The 22,733-nt window shown below is 43.3% G+C and overlaps 1 protein-coding gene and 1 long non-coding RNA gene across 2 annotated transcripts; both read right to left on the bottom strand.

The window, feature by feature from the left end:
• Nucleotides 1-8,953: 8,953 nt before the first annotated feature.
• Nucleotides 8,954-19,370, bottom strand: LOC128588534 (uncharacterized). The gene is made up of 3 exons (XR_008380796.1): nucleotides 19,227-19,370; nucleotides 10,519-10,702; nucleotides 8,954-9,084 (listed from the first exon to the last, which is right to left on the bottom strand). It is a non-coding gene; the product is annotated as an uncharacterized LOC128588534 (long non-coding RNA).
• On the bottom strand, nucleotides 12,487-13,386 carry LOC128588529 (40S ribosomal protein SA-like). Its single transcript, XM_053595407.1, has one exon. It carries the CDS (start codon nucleotides 13,372-13,374, stop codon nucleotides 12,487-12,489), a length of 888 nt encoding a protein of 295 aa, XP_053451382.1. The 5' UTR covers nucleotides 13,375-13,386.
• Nucleotides 19,371-22,733: the final 3,363 nt, after the last annotated feature.

A 22,733-nucleotide genomic window follows, 5' to 3' on the forward strand; every position in this document is an offset into this window, starting at 1 on the left:
GGCATCAGCACCACCTGGGATCTTGTTAAAAAACACAAATGTCCAAGCTTCCCCTTGACCTACTGAACCAAAAACTCAGGGGGTAAGCCCAGCAAACTCAGTGTGAGAACCCCGCTGTATACTTCCCTTGGATTTATCTCAGAAAGCTGCAGTTCTCATCTGCCTGAACAGGCCTTCCCCCATCTCTACAGAGAACTCTCTTTTTTATCTTGTTCAAGCTCATTTCTAATTCTACTTAATGCAGGAAGCTTTCTAAGCCTGGGGGAGCTAACTTCAGTTTCTCCCATCATCTGGAAAGAGCCACCTCCCCCAATTCCAAGATAGTCGCATCGTCTCTCAAAAGATAATAAATAAATACAGAAAACCGAAATCAAAACTTCAAACCAACCACAAAAAACACTTGGTGTGTGTTTGGACTTTATGTGCATAAACATGTGACATGTTTGTATTACTGTTTTTGAGCCTAAACTTCTGCACCAAAGGAACCACTATAACATATATGAACTCCCTGGCAACAAAGGAACCAAGCTTATTTTTAAAAACTGGATAATAGTAGAAATTCTCCTGAATCATGATCCTGCCTGATTATTTACTATAGAACCACAGGATTTAATCAACATTAATATAATCACTTACATTTAAAAATTGCTCATCAGAATTATATCCCCATGATGCTCTCCGTATGGGATATATGAAAGCTCTGACCCCTGTTCCCATGGTCACTTCCCAGTGGCATTCTGTGCTTCTGGCTTAGCTTTCCCTGGGAAGAAAAACTGAAAACTTTCTTGGTACTGAGCCATGCTCCCATCTGGGATAAAGATTAAGAAAGGGGAAGGGAGCTTTTGATCAGATTATAAATGCCAGATGCTACCACGTTAACAGCCCTACAGATCCTGATGGTGCTTACTTCAAACATTTGGTTTCCAAACCCTCCTCTCTAAAGAATGTGCTGGTAACTGTCAGGAGTAGCACAGGAGTGGCCCACTAAACTCACGAGCACTTTTTCTAAGATTGCCACTGATGGATTAGAGGGAAATCCCTGGACCTTACTGTAGTTTATCAGCTTTTGCAGAGAGCAATGTTTCTCAGATTGGAGACTTTCATAGCTCAGGGAATCATGAGAATTGGTGAAGAGGTCAGTTTGTCAGCTTCAAGCCAAGAGGACATAAACCAACATCAACTAAAAGCATTTTAGCCTTAGAGTTAGTATTGACTTATAGGAAACTGCTCAGTTATCATAAATAAAAGTGCTCTTTGATCATTTGACTTGCAAAATCTGAGGCAGAGTAAGTGGGTCAAAGCTGATGTGCACCAAGAAAGTAGCAAGGAGAGATGTTAAGTGATAACAGAAACAGAGGAGAGAACAGAAAAGTCCAAGAAGAGAATGCGGAAAGAAAGGTAAGCAGGGGAGAAGGGGAAATGGTGCAACCAAACCAACTCAATTTTTAACACAACATTCTTTTTTTTTTTTTTTTTTTGAGACAGAGTCTCACTATGTCACCCTTAGTAGAGTGCTATGGCATCACAGCTCACAGCAACCTCAAACTCTTGGGCTCCAGCGGTCCTCAACCTGTGGGTCATGGCCCCTTTTTAACAATGAAAATACGTTGCGGCATTAGGAAGGTTGAGAACCACTAAGCGATTCTCTTGCCTCAGCCTCCCAAGTAGCTGGGACTACAGTGCTGGCCACAATGCCCGGCTATTTTCTGTTGTTGTTGTTGTTGTTGCAGTTGTCATTGTTTAGCTGGCCCAGGGCCGGTTTGAACCTGCCAGCCTCGGCGCATATGCCCAGCACCATAACCACTGTGCTATGGGTGCCAAGTCTAACTCAACATTCTTAATTACAGTCATAATTTTAAGCCTCCGAAGGAGAAATAGTTATGAAGGAGTCTAAGTAAGATGTATTTGATCAGTATTACTGATTTTTCCTTTTGCCTTAGGCTCCAATTCGCCATGACCAGCACTGTTAGTGACCCTGCCTCTATTTAAAATTTTGAAATTTTGTTCCTTATGGATTTTTTGGCATTATTTTGATTTTTAAGAATGTTCCACTAAAATTCAACTTATCTGGATTACTGGGTTTTTTGATGCCCCTTAAATTCTGCATTCAATGTGAGGGCCTCACTTAACCTCACCCTGGTCCTGGCCCCATGGATGATACTTTTCTTCAAAATTTGGTTTGGTATCGTCAGAATAAGTGATGGAGAATGGATGTATTTCTTTCAAATGGGAAGTCCATCTAAGCATCTGTGTTCAGGTAAATGCAGATTTTTGAAGCTGGAAGATCTCTTGGGAGGTGATTTTGATAAATGGTAAAGTTGGAGAAATGCGTCTACCTTGAAGAATTAGATGTGAAGACTTATTCTGAATAAAGTTTCTTCTGGGTGCTCATTCACATGATAAAAGGCACACAACACCATTCTCATGATTATCTCTTGCTCTGTCACAGATACAATCCCCTGAAATGACACCAAACGCTCTTGTCCTGCTGGCTCTGGTGAAAAAGGCAAAGTAGGAACACAGTAGCTCCCAGGGATAAACTTTGATTTGAACCTGACAAGCTCCTCCCTGGACCAGTGTAAGAAGTTGGTGCGGGCGGCGCCTGTGGCTCAAAGGGGTAGAGCGCCGGTCCCATATGCCGAAGGTGCCGGTTTCAAACCCAGCCCCGGCCAAAAAAAAAAAAAAAAAAAGAAGTTGGTGAAAACATATTTCAAATGTTAATTTATCTGCTTGTGTGGGAAAGGATATAGAGCCCTGGGTTCATTTTAAGCCTGGATCTGTAGACTCTAGGAGTAGACCATAGAAATACATTTATATAAATAAAAATCTTTGTGAAATAAAACTAAAAGATGATAGACCTTCAAAAATCTGATTTTACTTTTCTTTATTGCTTTTCTTTCTTTCTTTTTTTTTTTTGAGATAGAATCTCACTTTGTTTTTTTTTTTTATCTTTTTTCGAAACAGAGTCTCAAGCTGTCACCCTGGGTAGAGTGCCATGGCATCATATCTCACAGCTACCTCCAACTTTTGGACTCAAGGGATCCTCTTGCCTCAGTTTTTCTATTTTTTAATTGAGAGGGGATCTCGCTCTTGCTCAGGCTGGTGTTGAATCTGTGAGCTCAAGCAATCTACCCCTCTTGGTCTCCCAGAGTTCTAGGATTACAGGCGTAAGCCACTGTGCCCAACCCAGAGTCTCATTTTGTCACTCTGTGTAGAGCGCTTTGACACCATAGCTCACAGCAACCTCAAACTCTTGGGCTCAAGTGATCCCTTTGCCTTGGCCTCCCAAGTAGCTGGGACTACAGGTGGTTGCCGCAATACCTGGCTGATTTTTAGAGATAGGGTCTCGCTCTTGCTCAGGCTGGTCTTGAACCTGGAGCTCAGCCAATTTATCTACCTCACCTCCCAGAGTGCCACCATGCCAAGCCAGAAAACCTGATTTTAAATTAACTGTCAAAGAAACATATAATGACATGTTCCTACTCCAATTGTGGGTGACTCAGAAATTTGGTAGGTGTAGTTAGTTAATAACAATAGTTTTTATTATCTTGTTATCACTTGGTTTTGTTATTGTTTCATTTTTAAATAAATTTTAGAAATAAAACTTCTACAAAAAATAGGGGATGGGGTATCTCATTAAGTTGTCTAGTGTGGTCTCAAACTCCTGGCCTTGAGTGATCTTCCAACCTAATCCTTCCAAAGTGCTGGGATTAAGGTGTGAGCTACTGCATTCAGCTGGTTCTTACTTACTTATTTTATTTATTTATTTATTTATTTTTGAGACAGAGTCTCACTTTGTCGCCCTCAGTAGGGTGCTCTGGCATCATAGCTCACAGCAACCTCAAACTCTTGGGCTCAAGTGATCCTCTTGCCTCAGCCTCCTGAGTAGCTGAGACTATAGGTGCCTGCCACAATGATGGGCTATTTTTTAGAGTCAGGTCTCTCTCTTACTCATGCTGGTCTTGACCTCATGAGCTCAGACAATCTGCTAACCTCGGCTTCCCAAAGTGCTGGGATTACAAGCGCGAGCCACTGCACCCGGCCTGGTTCTTACATTATTTTTTTCTTTTTGAGACAGAGTCTCACTTTGTCACCTTCGGTAGAGCGCTATGGCATCATAGCTCACAGCAACCTCAAACTCTTGGGCTTAAGCAATTCTCTTGCTTCAGTCTCCCAAGCAGCTGGGCCTACTGTTCTCATGATTATCTCTTGCTCTGTCACAGATACAATCCCCTGAAATGACACCAAATGCTCTTTGGTGGGATTACAGACACCCGCCACAATACCAGGCTATTTTTTGGTTGTAGTTGTCATTGTTTTTGGCAGGCCTGGGCTGGATTTGAACCCGCCAGCTCCAGGGTATGTGGCTGGCACCCTAGCTGTTGAGCTGCAGGCGCCAAGTCTGGTTCTTACATTTTTAAATGGTTGAAAAAAAAAAACAGTCATGGTGGCTCACACCTGTAATACCAACACTCTGGGAGGTCCGAGGTGAGTGGATTACTTGATCTCACAGGTTTGAGACCACCCTGAGCAAGGGCCAAAACCTGTCTCTGAAAAAAGCTGGGCATTGTGGCAGGTACCTATAGCCCTGCTACTAGAGAGGCTGAGACAAGAAAATCTCTAGAGCCCAAGAGTATGAGGTCGCTGTAAGCTATGATGCGACAGCACTCTACCAAGGGCAACAAAGTGAGACTCTGTCTCAATAAATAAATAAATAAATAGGGCAGGCATGGTGGCTCATGTCTATAATTCTAGCACTCTGAGAAGCCAAAGTGGCTGGATAGCTTGAGCTCACAAGTTAGAGACCAGTCTGAGTAAAAACGAGACCCCATCTCTACTAAAGAAAGAAAATAGAAAAACTGAGGCAAGAGAATCGCTTGAGGCTCGGCGCCAGTGGCTCAAGAAGCTAAGGCTCCAGCCACATACACCTGAGCTGGCAGGTTCGAATCCAGCTGGGTCCCACCAACCAACAATGAAGGCTGCAACCAAAAAATAGCCGGTCATTGTAGCAGGCGCCTGTTGTCCCAGCTACTTGGAAGGCGGAGGCAGGAGAATCACTTGAGCCCAGGATTGGAGGTTGCTGTGGAGCTATGACACTACAGCACCCTACCCAGGGTGATAGCTTGAGGCTCTATCTCAAAAAAAGAAAAAAAAAGAGAATCGCTTCAGCCTGAGTTGGAAGTTGCTGTAAGCTATGATGCCACGACACTCTACCCAGGGTGACAGCTTGAGACTCTGTCTCAAAATAAAATAAAATAAAATATTGAAAAAAGTCAAAAGGAAAATTACATAAAATTCTCATTTCAGTGTTCATACATAAAATTTTATTGGAATACAGCCACACCCATTCATAGTATCTACGGCTGCTTTCATACTATGAGTTGAATAGTTTCTACAGATATCGTATGTTCCACAAACTTAAAATATTTACTATTTGGCCTTCTGGCTCTGTCAGCCTCACAGCAACTTCAACCTCTCCCACAGAACCTAGGTTCAAGTGATCCTCCTGCCCCACCCTCCTGAGTATCTAGGACTACAGGCACCCACCCTGAGGCCTGCCTATTTTTTTTCTTTTTCTTTTTTTTTTTTTTTTTAGTAGAGACTACTATTTGGCCTTCTAAGATAAAGTTTGCCAGACTCTGCTCTATACCATCTTGCATCCTAATTAGATAGTAGCAATTTTTAAAGTATCATTAAAAAAAAAACCCAGCTTTAACCGACTTTCTTCCCCCACTATAGATATAACTAACTCCTGAACCACATTTCATCTCTCTCCTATAAGAGCTATGATAAATCTCCCTGCTTGCACCTCTAGCCTGCAAGAGAAATCTTCTTCTTATCTTAAGGTTCTACTATTCAGAACATAGCATTTCTCCTTAATTTTATCTTCCATTTAACCCACATAAAAGAGAAAAATCCAAAGAACATGAATGTGGCCGCTGGTTTCTCAATAAGTCGTGTTTTCTCCCATGACTGATTATAGGAACCATAAGAAGTTGAGAGAAAGATTACACTTAAATAGCAGCAAAAGAATGCTTTTCCAGGGCATATAATTCTGTGAATAAAGAATAACAAAATTATGGCAACGTAAACATCATCATCACACCACATTGCAAACAAAATAAAGAAACTATTGCAAAACTCTTTCTAAATATCTAGTTTCTGACATCTATTTCCAATGGATTTTTGCTGCCTGCACTTCCTTTGACAGTCACTCTGCTGACCTGGCATCCCAGACTTCATTATGTAAAATGTTCTGGGAATCCAACAGTCAGTTCTCAGCATTTGAGGCCTATCCCCCAGGCATTATTCATAACGCTAATGTCATCACCATGAGCCAATTGTATTCGTGTAATTTCCTTGAACAGTGGAAAAAAGAAAGCTCTAGAGAAATGTCTATCTCAAGGATGCAGAAGGTAAGGCAGAGAACAATGTCGCTGCCAATGTCGCTGTGAGTAGCCCGCTTCTGTAACAGGGGTGTCCAACTTTTTTTCTTTTCTACCTTACATTGGAAGTTAAGAGTTGTCTTGGGCCACACAGTAAATACACAAATGCTAATGAAAGCTGATTACTAAAAAAAGATCCATGCATACTTTTCATGATATCCAACACCACAGAAAAGCAAAAAATGTCCTCATAAAATCAGCATGCACCCTCAGGCACAGGTTGGACACCCCAGCACTATCTAGGTTTTGCTTCCTTACCCTTACAGCTGCCTCCTTACGTGTTTCTCCAGGGCCATCCAGACAGCTGTGATTTTTTTTTTACAACTTTTACCCTCCACTAAAGAAATTCATGGAACTAATATGAAATTTTATTAATAGGGCGGGCAGAATGCCCTCCATGGATAATGAGGTAGAGGTTTCTAAGCCAAAAGAAATTTTCATAGGTACAAATTCTATTTCTTTACCTGATCTCCAATGGCTTAATTTTTCTTTTCCTAATCTTTGGCCTTAGTCAAATCATCTTTTCATAGGGAAAATATTCCCAACAACCTGAAGTACACAACCAACTGACTGTCCATGAAAATCAACTCCATTTCTCCACCCTCCCCAGCTCCCAAATTTCTGACACATTTGATATTATCCGGAGTCTGCCAAACTCAAAGGAGTTTCTACAGTACATCATGCACCAATCTGGTTTTCAGACCCACTAGATATGATGCAGTTGAATGTTGACAAGCTAGCAGAAAGGAAATGACTTAAATCAGAAGCAGGCTTGGTTTAAAATTGTCTCGTCTGTGTGGTTGTTATTTTTTTCCTTAGTGGTTCCAGAAAAAATAAATATGAGTCTTGAGAGTGTCTGCTTTAGAAATTGTTTTTCCCTTCTTTGTCATTTTCTGTGTGATCTCAGAGGCTACTAAAGAGATTTTTTCCAAGAGCCAAAGGAAAAGAAGAACCAATGAAAAACTCAGCTGGCTCTTAACAACTTAACTTTTGCATGTCAGTGAAGTGTCAGATCAGCCTTCAGTAGAATTTGCTATTAAAGTCTCACCTGATTTCTTGACCTTAGGAAAATCAGTGTTCTCTAGTCTAGAATAAAGACCCATCTGAAAGTTTTATTTAAAAATCTTAATAATAAGCCAGACAGGACTTAGATAATTAGGCGGTTTGGACCAAAACTTTAAAATTCAAAATACTTTTAGAAAGAAAAACAAGCCTTTAAAAAAGACAAACCCCAATGAGAGCAAAGATAACCCTTTAAAAATGTGGGAAGGAGCTGAGTCAGACTCTGTCAGGAAGCTTCACTGAGGCCTGGAGACTTGTAGAAGCATGATCTTTTTTCTTTTTTTTTCTTTCTTCAGACTTACACAACCACTTTTAGCCAGAGATCTCAGAATATTCTACAAAAGTAAAATTATCTAACATTCTATTGGAGGGATTCGAGATATTACTGTTGTCTCTTTAAATTAGATCTCCCACCCTCTGTGCTGTTGACATTTGAGCACCTTCCTCTGTGGTGGGGGCTGTCCTGTGTGCTGCAGGGTGTTTATACTCTCTGAACTCTGCTCTGAGATGCCAGCAGCACCACCTTCCCCCATACCCTCCTCCTTTGCATGACAACCAAAAATGTCTCCAGATATTGCTAGTATCCCACTGGGGTGGGGTGGCGGGTCAAAATCACCCCCAGTTGAGAAGCACTGTTCTAAATGCACTCATCAAGGTACAGAACAATCAATGGAGTGATACAACAACATCCAGCTAAAAGGCAGTCTGCAAAACTGGAAGAAGAAAAGGAGTCATCCTGAGCCCCAGCATGAAACCCATAGTACTAGCACTCTCTATCTCAGTGGAGATGCATCTGTCAGACCACTCCTGAGTCACTAACTTATTCCTAAGCTTAGTGAGTGTGAAATCACATCCATTAGGCCTTAGTTGTCAGTATAAATTTTTCCTCATCCTGCACTGAATGATTGCCTACGTTGAGCATATTTGATTGGTATTTGTCTCCTGGAGGTCACTTAAGTGAATTCTGAGCCTAACTTCCCTCTCAAGGGGGGCAAATCTGTGTAGCATGAAATGGACCAAAAGCGACCTTGCAATTATACATGCAGAATCATTTAGAGTTTCAAGCCCTTACTAAGCGCAGGCCCACTGGTGGCACAGAATGGGGTAAGACAGGAGCCCACGAGATGAGCTATTGTAGATTTTGTTGTCTGGTAACTCCCTTAAACTACATTAATTTTTGTAGAGCATTTCTTGAAATGGTTGCAACATCTACTTTTCATTAATTGATTTATTTAAACAGAACACCTCATTTCCATGTAAATTTTTTGATATGTCTGTGCTTGTCTCTTGACAAATTATAAAATGCCGGTCCCTTCCCATCAGTGTATGAACTTGTTGATCCCTCCAAATGAGTCAGTAAAGGTAGGTACAGATTAATTTGAGCAATGAACCACCTCAAGCATTTCGGGAAGAGAGACAGGTGTAATAATTTATTTCTCAACTTCGAACTCTGTGGCTGGGTGTGGTGGATCACACCTGTAATCTCAGCACTTTGGGAGGCCTAGGCAGGAAGATCATTCGAGCCTAGGAGTTGGAGGGTATGGTGAGCTATGGTCGTGCCACTGCACTTTCCAGCCTGAGTGAAAAAAAAAGAAGAAGAGGAAGAAGAAGAAAACAAAACTTAAACTCTGGAAGACACAAAAGGGGGAGTGGAATGTCATGTTTTGGTAACTGTTACTCAAAACCATTTAGCTCTATATTCAAGGAACATACATATATACTTCATACCCCCTGACTTCAAGGCCGGGTCCTGACACTACAGAGAACACAAGAATGCCCAGAGTCATGTGCTGCTCTGATGTTTTGTTTTGCTTTTTGTTGTAGCCTAACAGAAAATTTATTACATGTGCATAAGTAATTATATTCAGAGGCAGAAAGTAATGAGTGCTTTAAAGGGGGAACAAAGGAAATGTATATATATATATATTTTTTTTTTTTTTGAGACAGTCTTACTATGTTGCCCTCTGTAGAGTGATGTAACATCACAGCTCACAGCAACCTCAAACTCTTGGGCTTAAGTAATTCTCCTGCCTCAGTATCCCATGTAATTGGAACTACAGGTGCCCACCACAACACCTGGCTATTTTTTTTTTTTGGTTGCAGTTGTCATAGCTGTTTAGCAGGCCCAGGCTGGGCTCGAACCCACCAGCCTCCATGTATGTGGCTGGTGCCCTACCCACTGAGCTATGGGCACTGAGCCAGAAATGTGTATTTTCAGCATTCACAAATTTTTGCTCCATGATACCACAAAGAATTAGATTTTCATCACGAGGGGGCAGGTGGTATGTAGTAGAAAATGCCCTAAATAACTCTCTGAACTGGAGAGTTTCCACACTTGAGAAGACTGAGGACCTGAAACCCTTAGGAGCTTCTCTGAGTTCATGTTTAAACCCAGCAGCACCTCCTTAACATGGAAAGAAAGAAAAGATCAGGCTACAGGTGTATTTTGGGGATTGGAAAAAAGGGAAAGAATTAGCTAGCTCTCTTCAAGAAATGATATTTTCTTTTTGGCAGGTCATAGTGCAATATATCAAGTGGAAATCATCTATTTTTATACTTTACAGACTAAAAAAATTGCTTTCCTGGCACAGAATATAGAGATGTAGAGTCATGAAAAATATTTAAGGCCAATAAGGGTTTAAAAAGACCCCTCATAAAGTAATCTATTATGGGCTGCCTGCATACAGCTAGCTCCCTTAGTCCTTAGGACAATAATGGGAGATATGTGCAATATTACTATTTTGCAGATGAAAAAATTGTAGTGCAACAACCCATTTACTTTTCCCAGGTGTCTCCAGAGCAATCATTTGTGTTGCTTTATAAGAACTTGCCACCTTTTAGCCAGGTGTTGTGGCAGGCACCTGTAATCCCAGCTACTCAGGACGCTGAGGTAAGAGAATCGCCTAAGCCCAAGAGCTGGAGGTTGCTGTGAGCTGTGATGCCACCGCACTCTACCGAGGGCAACAAAATAAGACTATGTCTCAAAAAAAAAAGAGGAAGAACTTGCCACCTTCACCAGTGGAGGTGTCCTTTCCGACCCAGCTTGGTCCTGCTTTGTTCCTTGAGCACAGATTTGCTTCCTACTCAGTGTGCTCCACATCTCTCTGCACACTGTCCATCTGGCACGGAGAAGAAACTCCAGCTGGTGTAGAAGCGAGCACTGGAGGTATGTCTTGTAGCCTGTGACCTGTGAACTGATAAAGTTTCACCATCAACTTTTGATTTTCTACAAAAGGCTCTCATGCCTCCTTGGCAAATACCCACACATGGGTGTATTCCTATACTACAAGGGACTAATGTCCACAACGTAAGGGAATTTTCATCTTGGCCAGCACAAAGAATTAGCAAGGTAATCTGTAGGAAAAGGAATCATAAGAGTTTTCAAAGCCAAAGAGAAATCCCTTCTCTTTGCATTATCTTACTCTCCTCTAGTAAGGCAGATAAATGGGTTACCTGCATCAGTGACCTTACAACACTGCTGAAAGCTAGGTATTAGTCTATTTTTATAGATGATGAAAATGAGTCTCAGAGGTTAAGCAACTTGCCTCAGGCCTTACAGCTAGTAGGTGCCAGAACTAGGCTGTTCAACCTCATTCACCTTTGGTAAGGCACTCCTCTCCCAATAAAACAAACAGCAGAGTGAAATGGAGGGAAAACACTCCATCTCTATAAAAGGATGATTAAAAACAGTAAGAACTTTTGGTTCAATTATCCAGCCTTACACTTTGTCAGCTATCTGTGGTGAATGTTTTATTTCATTCTGGCTTTTCCCTTATGTCTAGTAACTTTCAGGTTCCTACTAATGTGTGGGCTTAGTAACTAAAGAATAATATTAATACCAGCCCAGACAACATGGCATTGCAAAGCCAAAGCAGGAAAACAACAGCCAACAGTTCAACAACTTGAACTGAGCAGTTCAAGTCCAGCCTGGCCCACATACTAAGACTCCTTCTCTAAATAAAATTTAATTTAGTATTATTTATTTATTATTTAATCATTATTATTATTATTTTGAGACAGTCTCACTTTTTCCCCCTCAGGAGAGTTCATGGTGTCACAGCTCACAGCAACCTCAAACTCCTGGGCTCAAGCAGTTCTCTTGCCTCAGCCTCCCAAGTAGCTGGGAGTATAGGTGCCTGCCACAATGCCTGGCTATTTTTAGAGACGGGGCTCTCACTCTTGCTCAGGCTGGTCTTGAACCAGTGAGCTCAGGCAATCTACCCACCTCAGCCTCCAAGAGTGCTAGGATTACGGCGTGAGCCTCTAATTTAATATTATTTAATTTAATTTCTTTAAAAAATATACACAATTCACTCCAAATCAAACAGAAAGGACTTTTCAACTTTACATCTAAGTTTGGATCTATCTCTTTATTAAAATCAATAATAAAAGTTACCATTTGGGCGGCGCCTGTGGCTCAGTGAGTAGGGCGCCGGCCCCATATACCAAGGGTTGTGGGTTCAAACCCAGCCCCGGCCAAACTGCAACCAAAAAATAGCCGGGCGTTGTGGCGGGCGCCTGTAGTCCCAGCTGCTCGGGAGGCTGAGGCAAGAGAATCACGTAAGCCCAGGAGCTGGACGTTGCTGTGAGCCGTGTGACGCCACGGCACTCTACGAGGGCAGTAAAGTGAGATTCTGTCTCTACAAAAAAAAAAAGTTACCATTAAGGACTTACTATGTTAGCTCTAATTTAGAAAGTCAAAATTATTATTCCTACATCAAGTGAGAAAAACTAAAACTAAGCAACTTTCTCAGGGTCACTGGGCTTGCAAGTGCTAGAACCTGAAATGAAACTTAGGTTTTTCTAGAAGACAAGCCTGCAGTTTTCCTACTGCACGCACACCTCTGACAAGGAGCTATTTGCATGCATTACTCTTCACACGATGATTTCTTTCTTTCTTTTTTTTTTTTAAAAAAAACTGATGTTTATTTTCCTCCTTTATTTCCATCTTGTTTATAAGAGCTTGTGGAAGAACAGCTTAAGACCACTCCGTGGTTGTTCCTACCCATTCAATGGCCTGAGCAGTGGGAGCTGCAGACCAGTCTTCAGTGGCAGGCTGGGCACTCCAGTCTGCAGTGGGGAATTGCTGAATAGGCACAGAGGGCACTTGCACGCCTTCTGACCAGTCTGCAACCTCTGGTTGCGTAGCAGTAAACTCAGGAGCTGAAGCAGTCCATTCACCCTGAAATTCCTCCTTGGTCACAGCTTTCTCAGCAGCAGCCTGCTCTTCCTTTTCAATCTCTTCAGGATCTCTGTAGAAATAGAGACCTGGCGTGACCTCCCACGGATGTTCACAGGAGATGGTGCCACACATGCGGAGAACTTCCCGGGCCAGCATCCACCACATCAAACCTACTGAGTAAGCTCCCTTGTTGTTGCAAGGGATGGCGATGTCCACATAACGCAGAGGAGACTCTGAGTTACACAGAGCAATGGTAGGCAGGTTAACATAAGATGCTTCTGTGAGAGGTTGGTGGTCAGCCCTGGGATCAGTAACCACTAGAAGACGAGGCTCCCGGAAGGCTGCCGGGATCTGGTTAGTGAAGGTTCCGGGAGTGAAGCGGCCAGCAATAGGAGTGGCTCCAGTGGCTGCACCAAACTTCAGCACAGCTCGCTGGCCAGTATTCCTGGAGGATCTGACACTGACATCAGCAGGGTTTTCAATGGCAACAATGGCCCAAGCTGCCAACAGAAGTTTTTCCCAGGTCCTCTTCAGATTTATGATGTAGACACCATCACTTTTCCTTTTGTAGATGTACTGTTCCATTTGGAAGTCAAGATTGGTGCCACCTAAGTGTGTTCCTGCTGCAAGGAATTTGAGGACATCCTCCTCCTTCATTTGCAGGACATCAAGGGCTCCGGACATTGTGAAAATTTCCCTTTATGTTATGGTGGGAATCCAGAACAATGCCGTATAGGGCCTCCCTGAGTGGCGCCGAAAAGCGATGATTTATTTCTTACCTCATAGTCCCTCATAAACACTAGATGATGGAAAGTCACAAGACTGATAAATATGAATAGATTCAGTGCCCAGAAACCTTCAGCACTGGATTTAGTGCTCAAATTTTTCATACTTTCAAATAGCCATCCAGAATAACTAGTAAGTTAGAGCATGATCTGGGATAGACAGCTTAATAACAAATCTACTTGGGGGAAAAAGTCCTTAGAGACATTCAAAAAGGTCTCAGTATACTAGTAGCAACATGAGGGCCTTGGACACCCAGAAGAAGCAGAAAATGACCTTGGTCTCAACAATAAACCCAACTATATCACCTAGGCTGTACACCCCAAGAGATATATGGAAGTGTATGAGATCTTTTAACAAAGGCATGGGCAATCTGGTGTGAGAGCTCAGGACACTCAACTGCTAATGCAAAAATCTACTCAGAAGATAGGGCTGGAGTCTAAATTGTGTCTTCGAGGAACAAAGTGAGTCAAAATTCTGATTCCTCAGCCAGACACTTGCTACAGGTCTCAATAGGGTATATACATAGTCATATCATGTCCACATACTTTGTTACTCACTGAAGTCTCTAACCGCAGATCTTTCCTCCTGTGTTGAGCTGTGTACACACAGCCCCTCCTGCCTGATAAGACGTAGCATAGAAGTAGGCTAAACTTTCCTAGGCCAGCGACTCCCCAGCTTTAGCCTACATTAGAATCACACTGAAGCCTTGTTAAAACCTGGACTGAAGGCTCGGTGCCTGTAGCTCAAGAGGCTAAGGTGCCAGCCACATCCACCAGAGCTGGCAGGGTCGAATCCAGCCGGGCCTGCCAAACAACAATAACCACAATGAAAAAATAGCCGAGCATTGTGGTGGGGGCCTGTAGTCCCAGCTACTTGGGAGGCTGAGGCAAGAGAATCACTTAAGCCCAGGAGTTGGAGGTTGCTGTGAGCTGTGACGCCACAGCACTCTACCAAGGGTGACATAGTGAGACTCCGTCTCAAAAAAAAAAAAAAAAAGACCCACTCCACTCCAAAAGACATTTCAAGAAGTAAGAAAAAAAAAATGTTAACCTCCTTGCTCCTCCCCTAGAAACTCTAGTCCATATCACGGTGACCCAGTTATTGATTGATCTTCCTTTTTGTGGAGGAGTAGGGTTAAGCTTAGATGTGCCATTAACAAGGTTTATAGTCACATGCTTTGCCAGATGGACTACACTTGGCAAAATAAAGGAATTAACAGATCCCACTAAAAATATCATTACAGAAATTTTATTTGACCATTACACAGAAACTTCACAAAAATGATCAACACATAGTAACTTCCCAATTCCTTTTTTCTCTTTAGACCTAGTTTCTGAGAGTGCTTTTAACCATACAAATCAGAGAATCTGGAATTAATTTTATAATGCATTAGATGGTTGCTGGGATAACTATCGATTTTTTTCACCTCGAATGACATTCAATTATGGGACATCTATAACTCATCACTGCTTCCAGCTTGAATGGTAATTTATAAGGTTTTAGGGGTTAGAACACATAAAATATTTTTAGCTTGAAAGATAAGTCACAGGCTAGAATATTTGTGGGAAACATCCGCTACATGAAGACTTTCTTCTCCAAAATGCCTGGATTAATTAACATAAACAGCTTTGAAGAAAAAGGGAACAGTATCTCACGTCTGGCAGGACCCTGGCAGGGTGTTTTGGAAACTCCAAAGCAGGCCAAACGTAGGCAAGCCAGACCTCTTGAATCCATCGCTGGTCCAGTTCCAGGGAAACGTCTTGGGCTTGGGAGAGCTCTGCAAAGGCTCTGCTCTAGTTGGCAGTAAACCAAAGCCCGTTTCTTCTGCTCCTAGATCCCCTGAGAGAATAAGTCAGCTTCAGGGCCCTGGAGGTGGGGGCTGCAACTGAGGAGACCTGGAGACCTTATCAAGAATGGCCCAGTGTCCTACGCTGCACTGTGAGCCTGTCCTTCCAGAATTCCAAAATGGAATAAAGCATTATGGAAAAGAAAGAGTACTTACTGTAAGTATCCTGCTGAGCTTTTAAAACATACCTTATTTTATTTATTTACCTTGCATTAACCCTACAAGGTGGGGATTATTGCCTCTTCTGTATTATGTGGAATGAAAAGGGTGATCAGGAGGTTAAGTCATACGCCCCGCCTTGCATACATGTTAGGGACAGAACCAGGATGGAGACCAGAACCTGTTTCATTTCGAAGTCACCATCCTCTCCAACAGAGTCCTCCAACTAACTACAGAAAGGGGGAAAATTCAAAATAGCTCTACACTGTTTATTTTAAGCCATTCGGACACTGAGTGGGGAATAAGTTGTTTGCAGGTTTTTCTTAATGCCAAGAAGAGATTGGCAGGTACTTGAGCAACATTGCAAAGTAGATGATTTCTTTGACCATTACAGTTGAGTTTACAACCTTCCCACCTCTGAACCTTCCTCTCTTACTCTTTTGTGCCCTCGTACCACCCAGATCTACATTACCCCGTCTTTCAGAGCTTCATTCTTACGCCTATGAATGTTCCAGCATCCTGATGTGGTCTCCCCACGATGTCATAAAGACCATGCAGCTCTACTAGTATATATACATTGGAGAGGTCTTTTGTATAAGAAGAAATTCATCTCCCAACAGTGAGAGGCAAGCACCTCTTGCTTAAAAATTAAGCCTTCCCCTCTTACCACCAACCTCTATCAATCCTCCAATGGTTCCATTTAGCTGGCCTCAATTTGTGAAAGGAGAGTAAAATGCTATCTGAGTAAAGTAATTCGCACCACTTGAATGATAAATGGGTTCAACCATTCAAAGAGATACCTGTATTTTAGAGGAAGAGCATTTAATGAATTTTGAATGCTATGTGGAAATGTTTATGAGTTGTTTTTTCTAATGTAGTCCTTCCTGACTCTATCACCTTTCTTTTCTTTTTTTTTTTTTTTTTTTGAGACAGAGCCTCAAGCTGTCACCCTGGGTAGAGTACCTTGGCATCACAGCTCGCAGCAACCTCCAGCTCCTGGGCTGAAGCGATTCTCCTGCCTCCGCCTCCCAAGTAGCTGGGATTACAGGCACCTGCCACAATGCCAAGCTGTTTTTTGGTTGCAGCCATCATTGCTGTTTGGTGGGCCCGGGTTGGATTTGAACCTGCCAGTTCAGGTGTCTGTGGCTGGTGCCTTAGCTGCTTGAGCCACAGGCGCCAAGCCGACTCTATCACTTTTCATTCTCATTCCCCAACCATTTCGGCAGCAGCCAGGGGCTTGGCATACCCGATATAGACATTTGCCAAAGTCTGATCTTACATTACTATGTTTTGACTTTGTTAGCCTTTCTGTTGCTGTGATTTCTTCCAAACAAAGAGAGTTAAGGTCTTCATAAATAGTCTTCTACCCAGGAATGGAATAACGGCAAGAAAGCCCATCAGAGTTCAAAAACCCATGTGACTTGCCCCAATTCTAGAAGAACTGAATGATGTAGTTTCTCCCCAATTATGTCATTAAATATTGATATTAAAAAACTTAAAAATATTTCTTAATGTACAGTAGTCAAAATGTTCTCTGTTCAGACATGCTAGTTGCTTAGGATTGTTGAATAGCTGGTAAGTCCAGTCTTGCTCAGCATCAGCATAGATAAAGCTATAGCCATGGCAATTTTGAGAAACTGAAATGTTAAATATGATATTTATTTGCAAAGCAAAAGTTACATGAAATGCCTTTTGTTAAGGAAAAAATTGCTGGTGTACTTAAAAACCCAATACTATATTTTCCAAAGCAGAGTGGATAGTGAATTCCTTACTGGTGTGGAAGGTCAAGCTTGCTTCCTACAATAGTTGAAAACACAAGGAGAGGGAAAGATGAACAGTGGAAAGAAGGAAAAAGTAGGTGATGAGTGGCGCCTATGGCTCAATGAGTAGGGAGCTGGCCCCATAACCTGAGGGTGGTGGGTTCGAACCCGACCCAGCCAAACTGCAACAAAAAAATAGCCAGGCTTGGGCGGTGCTTGTGGCTCAAAGGAGTAGGGCACCAGTCCCATATGCTGGAGGTGGTGGGTTCGAACCCAGCCTCAGCCAAAAAAAAACTACAAAAAAAAAAAATAGCCAGGCATTGTGGTGGGCACCTGTAGTCCCAGCTACTCGGGAGGCTGAGGCAAGAGAATCAACTAAGCCCAAGAGCTGGAGGTTGCTGTGAGCTGTGATGCCATGGCACTCTACTGAGGGCAACAAAGTGAGACTCTGTCTGTAAAAAAAAAATTTAAAAAAAAGAGGAAAAGAAAAAGTGGGTGAAAAACCTTGCTAACTGCTCATTATCACCTAACCTGGACTCTTTCTTTTAGGGCATCTGCTGTAGGGGACGGGCTATGTCAGTGATGACAGAAGGGAGAATTATTACAGACTGTTCCTCCAGAGGCCCATCACTTCAGGCCCATGGGCCACGTCGCCATTTTTCAGTCATACCAGTGGCCTTTCTGTCCCTGGGCCTTTCCTCAAGCCATTTCCTTCTCCAGCATGTACTAATCCAGTTCCCAATCTCCCTCCCATGAGTTAAATGTCATTCATTTCTTAAGTTTCTTAAGGTTCATTTTTTTCCTTTTCTTTTTTTTTGAGACAAAGTCTCATTCTATCATCCTGGGTAGACGTGGCATCATAGCTCACAGCAAACTCAAACTCTTGGGCTCGGGCAATCCTCTTGCCTCAGCCTCCCAAGTAGCTGGGGCCATAGGTGCCCACCACAACACCCAAATAGTTTTTCTATTTTCAGTAGAGACAAGATCTTACTCTTGCTCAGGCTGGTCTTGAACTCCTGAGTTCAAGGGATCCTCCCACCTCAGCCTCCCTAAGTGCTAGGATTACAGAGGTGAGTCACTGTGCCTGGCTAAGGTCCATTTCTTTTTTTCTTTTTCTTTTTCTTTTTTTTTGCAGTTTTTGGCCAGGGCTGGGTTTGAACCCGCCACCTCTGGCATATGGGGCCAGTGCCCTACTCCTTTGAGCCTCAGGTGCTGCCCAGGTCCATTTCTAATATTTCTTTCTTTCTTTCTTTGAGACAGAGTCTCATAATGTCACCTTTGGTAGAGTGCTATTGATTCACAGCTCACAGCAACCTCAAACTCTTGGGCTTAAGCGATTCTCTTGCCTCAGCCTCCCAAGCAGCTGGAACTACAGGTGCCCCCCACAACACCCGGCTTTTTTTGGTTGCAGTTGTCATTGTTGTTTTAGCAGACCCAGGCTGGGCTCAAACCCACCAGCCCCAGGGTATGTAGCCAGAGCCCTAGTCACTGAGCTACAGGCACCAAGCCACATTACTTTCTTTCTGCAAGGTATCTTTCTTGATCTTTCCCAGTAGCAAGCACATTTCTCCTTGTTGGAGACACTCAGGCTGGACCTTCGTATTACTGTATGTGCTTTGCCTGATCATTATTTGTTTTCTGTAGCGTATTCCCCCTCTTTTGGAGCTCCAACCAGAAATGGAATCATGGTTTGTCACTGCTTGTACTTTTAGGGAGGCTGAGAACAGTGTCTTGAACACAGAAGATGTTCAAGTAATATGTTTGTCAATGGAAGTGAGAGGGCAAATTATAGGCAGATAGAGAAGATAAATAAACCTATAAATTTACTTCTTTCTCCTTTGAAAAAGGGAAAATAGGGTAGCTTTTAATGTCTTCTTATCTTCCAGGCCTCTTCCCCTGCCTTGCTTTGAATATGAGATTCAGTTTCTTTTCTCACGTTTTTCCTTTCAGTTAGTTTCATTCCTGCCAGAGACAAGAATACTCACCCAGAGGGATGAGAGAGGCCTGGACCGCTGCTTGCCATGCAGAAAACGGAGTAACAGGACACCAGAACTCTGACGACCGGGCTTGTTTATTCATCTCCCACGCTGACTTGTTTGATGGCTTTGTAGGTCAATCTCTATGTTAAGGCTTTATATCTAGTCTAAAAAAATTATAGTTAGCTTATGACTTTTTTTCACATCTGGAGAGACCACCGACAGGATCTACAGTCCTGGGGCTTCCCAGTCCCCTCTGGGAAATGGCTTAGACCAAGTAATTTTTTTTTTTTTTTTTTTTTAGAGACAGAGTCTCACTTTATGGCCCTCTGTAGAGTGCTGTGGCCTCACACAGCTCACAGCAACCTCCAACTCCTGGGCTCAAGCGATTCTCTTGCCTCAGCCTCCCGAGCAGCTGGGACTACAGGCGCCCGCCACAACGCCCGGCTATTTTTTGGTTGCAGTTTGGCCGGGGCCGGGTTTGAACCCGCCACCCTCGGTATATGGGGCCGGCGCCCTACCGACTGAGCCACAGGCGCCGCCCAGACCAAGTTATTTTTTTAACCCCAATAAAGAAGTGGGTTTAGGTAGCAATTAGGAAAGATTCTCCATGCTGAGTCTTTTAATGTTGCCCAAACGTCCCTGGGGCTTTTGAATTTTACTAAGTGACTTAGTAGTTTGTTCTATAGCACAGGTATTTTCCCACCAGCCAGCCTCATCCAGTTACTGCTGCCAAGGTTTTTTTGTCCACACCACACTGCCTTTCTGGGGTCAGGGGCCCAGCCTTCTGTGTGCAGAGGGAGAGTGCTTCCAAATGGCCTGCACTGCTGACAAGCAGGAGAGTCCATTTGGGCAGTTTCCAGGAGATTTTGGCTCCTCTCCAAGGGTAGCGGAGGTAAAGGAAAGACTTGCCCTGGGCTCCTAGGCTTCTGCCCTGGACACCGCCAGGCAGTGTGTTCCAAGACATCCTCCTTGCCCTTCCCGTCCTACCATCCTGTGCACCCTGCCCACCCCTGCTGCAGCCAGGTAACTCTCTTGTAGTCCCCTTCGGTTAGGGCATAAACTCCAGGGTCATCTCATTAATCTGTTTTCATTACCTAAAGTCTAGCTAGGAAGTAAAAAACTGAACAGAACCTGTTCCTTCAGCTTCAGCCTCTTCACTAAGTAATCTAGATTTTGTCATTTCCTACCCCTTCTTGTTTTCCCAGGGAACAGGCCAATTAGAGGCTAAGGGAGTCCTAAGGGACACCTCCTAGATGAAGCAGACCAGGGAACAGAGAAAGAGGTGTGGTGGCTCACATCCATGATCCTGGCACTTTGGGAGGTTGAGGCAGGAGGATGGCTTGAGTCCAAGAGTTCAAGACTAGCCTGAGCAACATAACAATACTGTTCTAGAAAAAAAAAATGGTAAAAATTAGCCGCATGTAGGGCAGTGCTTGTGGCTCAGTGAGCAGGGCGCCGGCCCCATATGCCGAGGGTGGCGGGTTGAAACCCAGCCCCAGCCAAACTGCATCCAAAAAATAGCCGGGCGTTGTGGTGGGCGCCTGTAGTCCCAGCTGCTTGGGAGGCTGAGGCAAGAGACTCGCGTAAGCCCAAGAGTTAGAGGTTGCTGTGAGCCGTGTGATGCCACGGCACTCTACACGAGGGCGGTACAGTGAGACTCTGTCTCTACAAAAAAAAAAAAAAATTAGCTGCATGTATTGTGGGGCATCTGCAGTCCTGCTACTCTGAAAGCTGAGGTGGGAGGATCACTTGAGCCCATGAGTATAAGACTGCAGTGAGCTATTATTGCACCACTACACCAGGCCTGGGTGACAGAGCAAGACCCTGTTTAAAAGAAAAAAGAGAGAGAGAGAAAAGAGCTTCCTTGCACATGTATGGCTCCTTTGTCCCCACCACATACACCCTGTACAGGTTCTGAACTTCCCAGCCTCAGTATCCTTTCTCCCATGTCCCTCCCTTTGTTATCTGACAAAAAAAGCCAGAACAGCAGCCGCTGCCACCTTTTTACAGGTCAGGAGAAAATACTTAACTCTCTACATCATTATACTTATACCTGTGAAAAAAGTGGCACTACCCAGGTGTGAGAGGGAGAAAGAAGCTTAGTAGGGAGGTGATCCCAAGACAATGCCAGCCTGTTTCATAGTTTTTCTGGGGCCACTCCTCACTGGTTTATCTTCCACCATCCTCCAGTAACAAAAGCTGTACACCCAAGTGCTCTCTGATCATCTCCATGGGAACACTGGCTAATATGCACGTGATGTCAGTTCCCTGAAGTGTCAGACACATCTCCTGGGAATTGTTCTCTGGCATAGGAGGAAAGTTAATAGATTTCTTCTGTGTCCACTTCTCTAATCTAACTTTATGTGACAAGTTTGCAAATGTAAGGCCAGCAGGGTTAATGTGGTAGCTAAGTACAAGATTATAAAGTCAGAAAAGTCTGAGTTCTAATTGTGACTGGTTTAATGGCAGAGCATTACTTTAGCTTTCTCGGCCTTTGTTTCCTTAAGTGAATGACATCTGAAAGGAGATAACACCTAACTGCCCAGCTACTGAGAAGATAATACGTGTCCCTACAAATTCTAGCACAGTAGGACTTAACTTAATGGCAGTTATTAACTGTATTGAGTGAAGACTTGGGTCCACATGGTCATGCATTAAGGGTACAGCCTGGGAAAGCTCAGCTCAACATCTATAGGAAACTTTTACCCTGTAGCTCTGGGAAGATGTTAAGTAAAGATGAGTACCTTTTTTTTTCCCCCTTTTTCAATAGAGTCTCACTCCATCACCCTGGGTAGAGTGCTGTGGCATCCTAGCTCACAGCAACCTCAAACTCTTGGACTTGAGCAATCCTCTTGCCTCACCCTTTCAAGTAGCTGGGACTATCGGTGTCCACCACAATGCCTAGCTATTTTTTGGAGATGAGATCTCACTCAGGCTCAGGCTGGTCTTGAACCTGTGAGCTCAGGCAATCCACCCACTGCAGCCTCCCAAGTGCTGGGATTACAGGCATGAACCACTGCGCCTGGCAGGAGTAGAGATTCTTAACCTGAGGACTATGGACATGGAAGAGCCTCCAGAATTGTATATGCAATTTCACGTGTATTTGTGGGCAATTTCTGGTCAGAAGATTTCGAGCTTTCTTAAGATTCGCAAAAGCATTAAAATAAAAAAGTTAAGAATCACAGATCAAGACTAAAGAGGCATTTAATTATAGGCATTTTTCTACGGAATGCTAAAAAAGTAGACTATTCACAGTCATCTAATTCTGGTTTTCTCACACTGGTTTAGATCATGAACAAGTTTTATTCTTGCCCTGCTGAACTTAAAGATAGCCTCGGTTTTTCAGTCCTCTGTAAACATGTGATTTTTCTTTTTTTTTTTTTTTTGTAGAGACGGAGTCTCACTTTATGGCCCTCGGTAGAGTGCCATGGCCTCACACAGCTCAAAGCAACCTCCAACTCCTGGGCTTAAGCGATTCTCTTGTCTCAGCCTCCCAAGTAGGTGGGACTACAG

The sequence above is a fragment of the Nycticebus coucang genome, chromosome 1 (assembly GCF_027406575.1).
Source record: "Nycticebus coucang isolate mNycCou1 chromosome 1, mNycCou1.pri, whole genome shotgun sequence".
NCBI classification, from domain to species: Eukaryota; Metazoa; Chordata; class Mammalia; order Primates; family Lorisidae; genus Nycticebus; species Nycticebus coucang.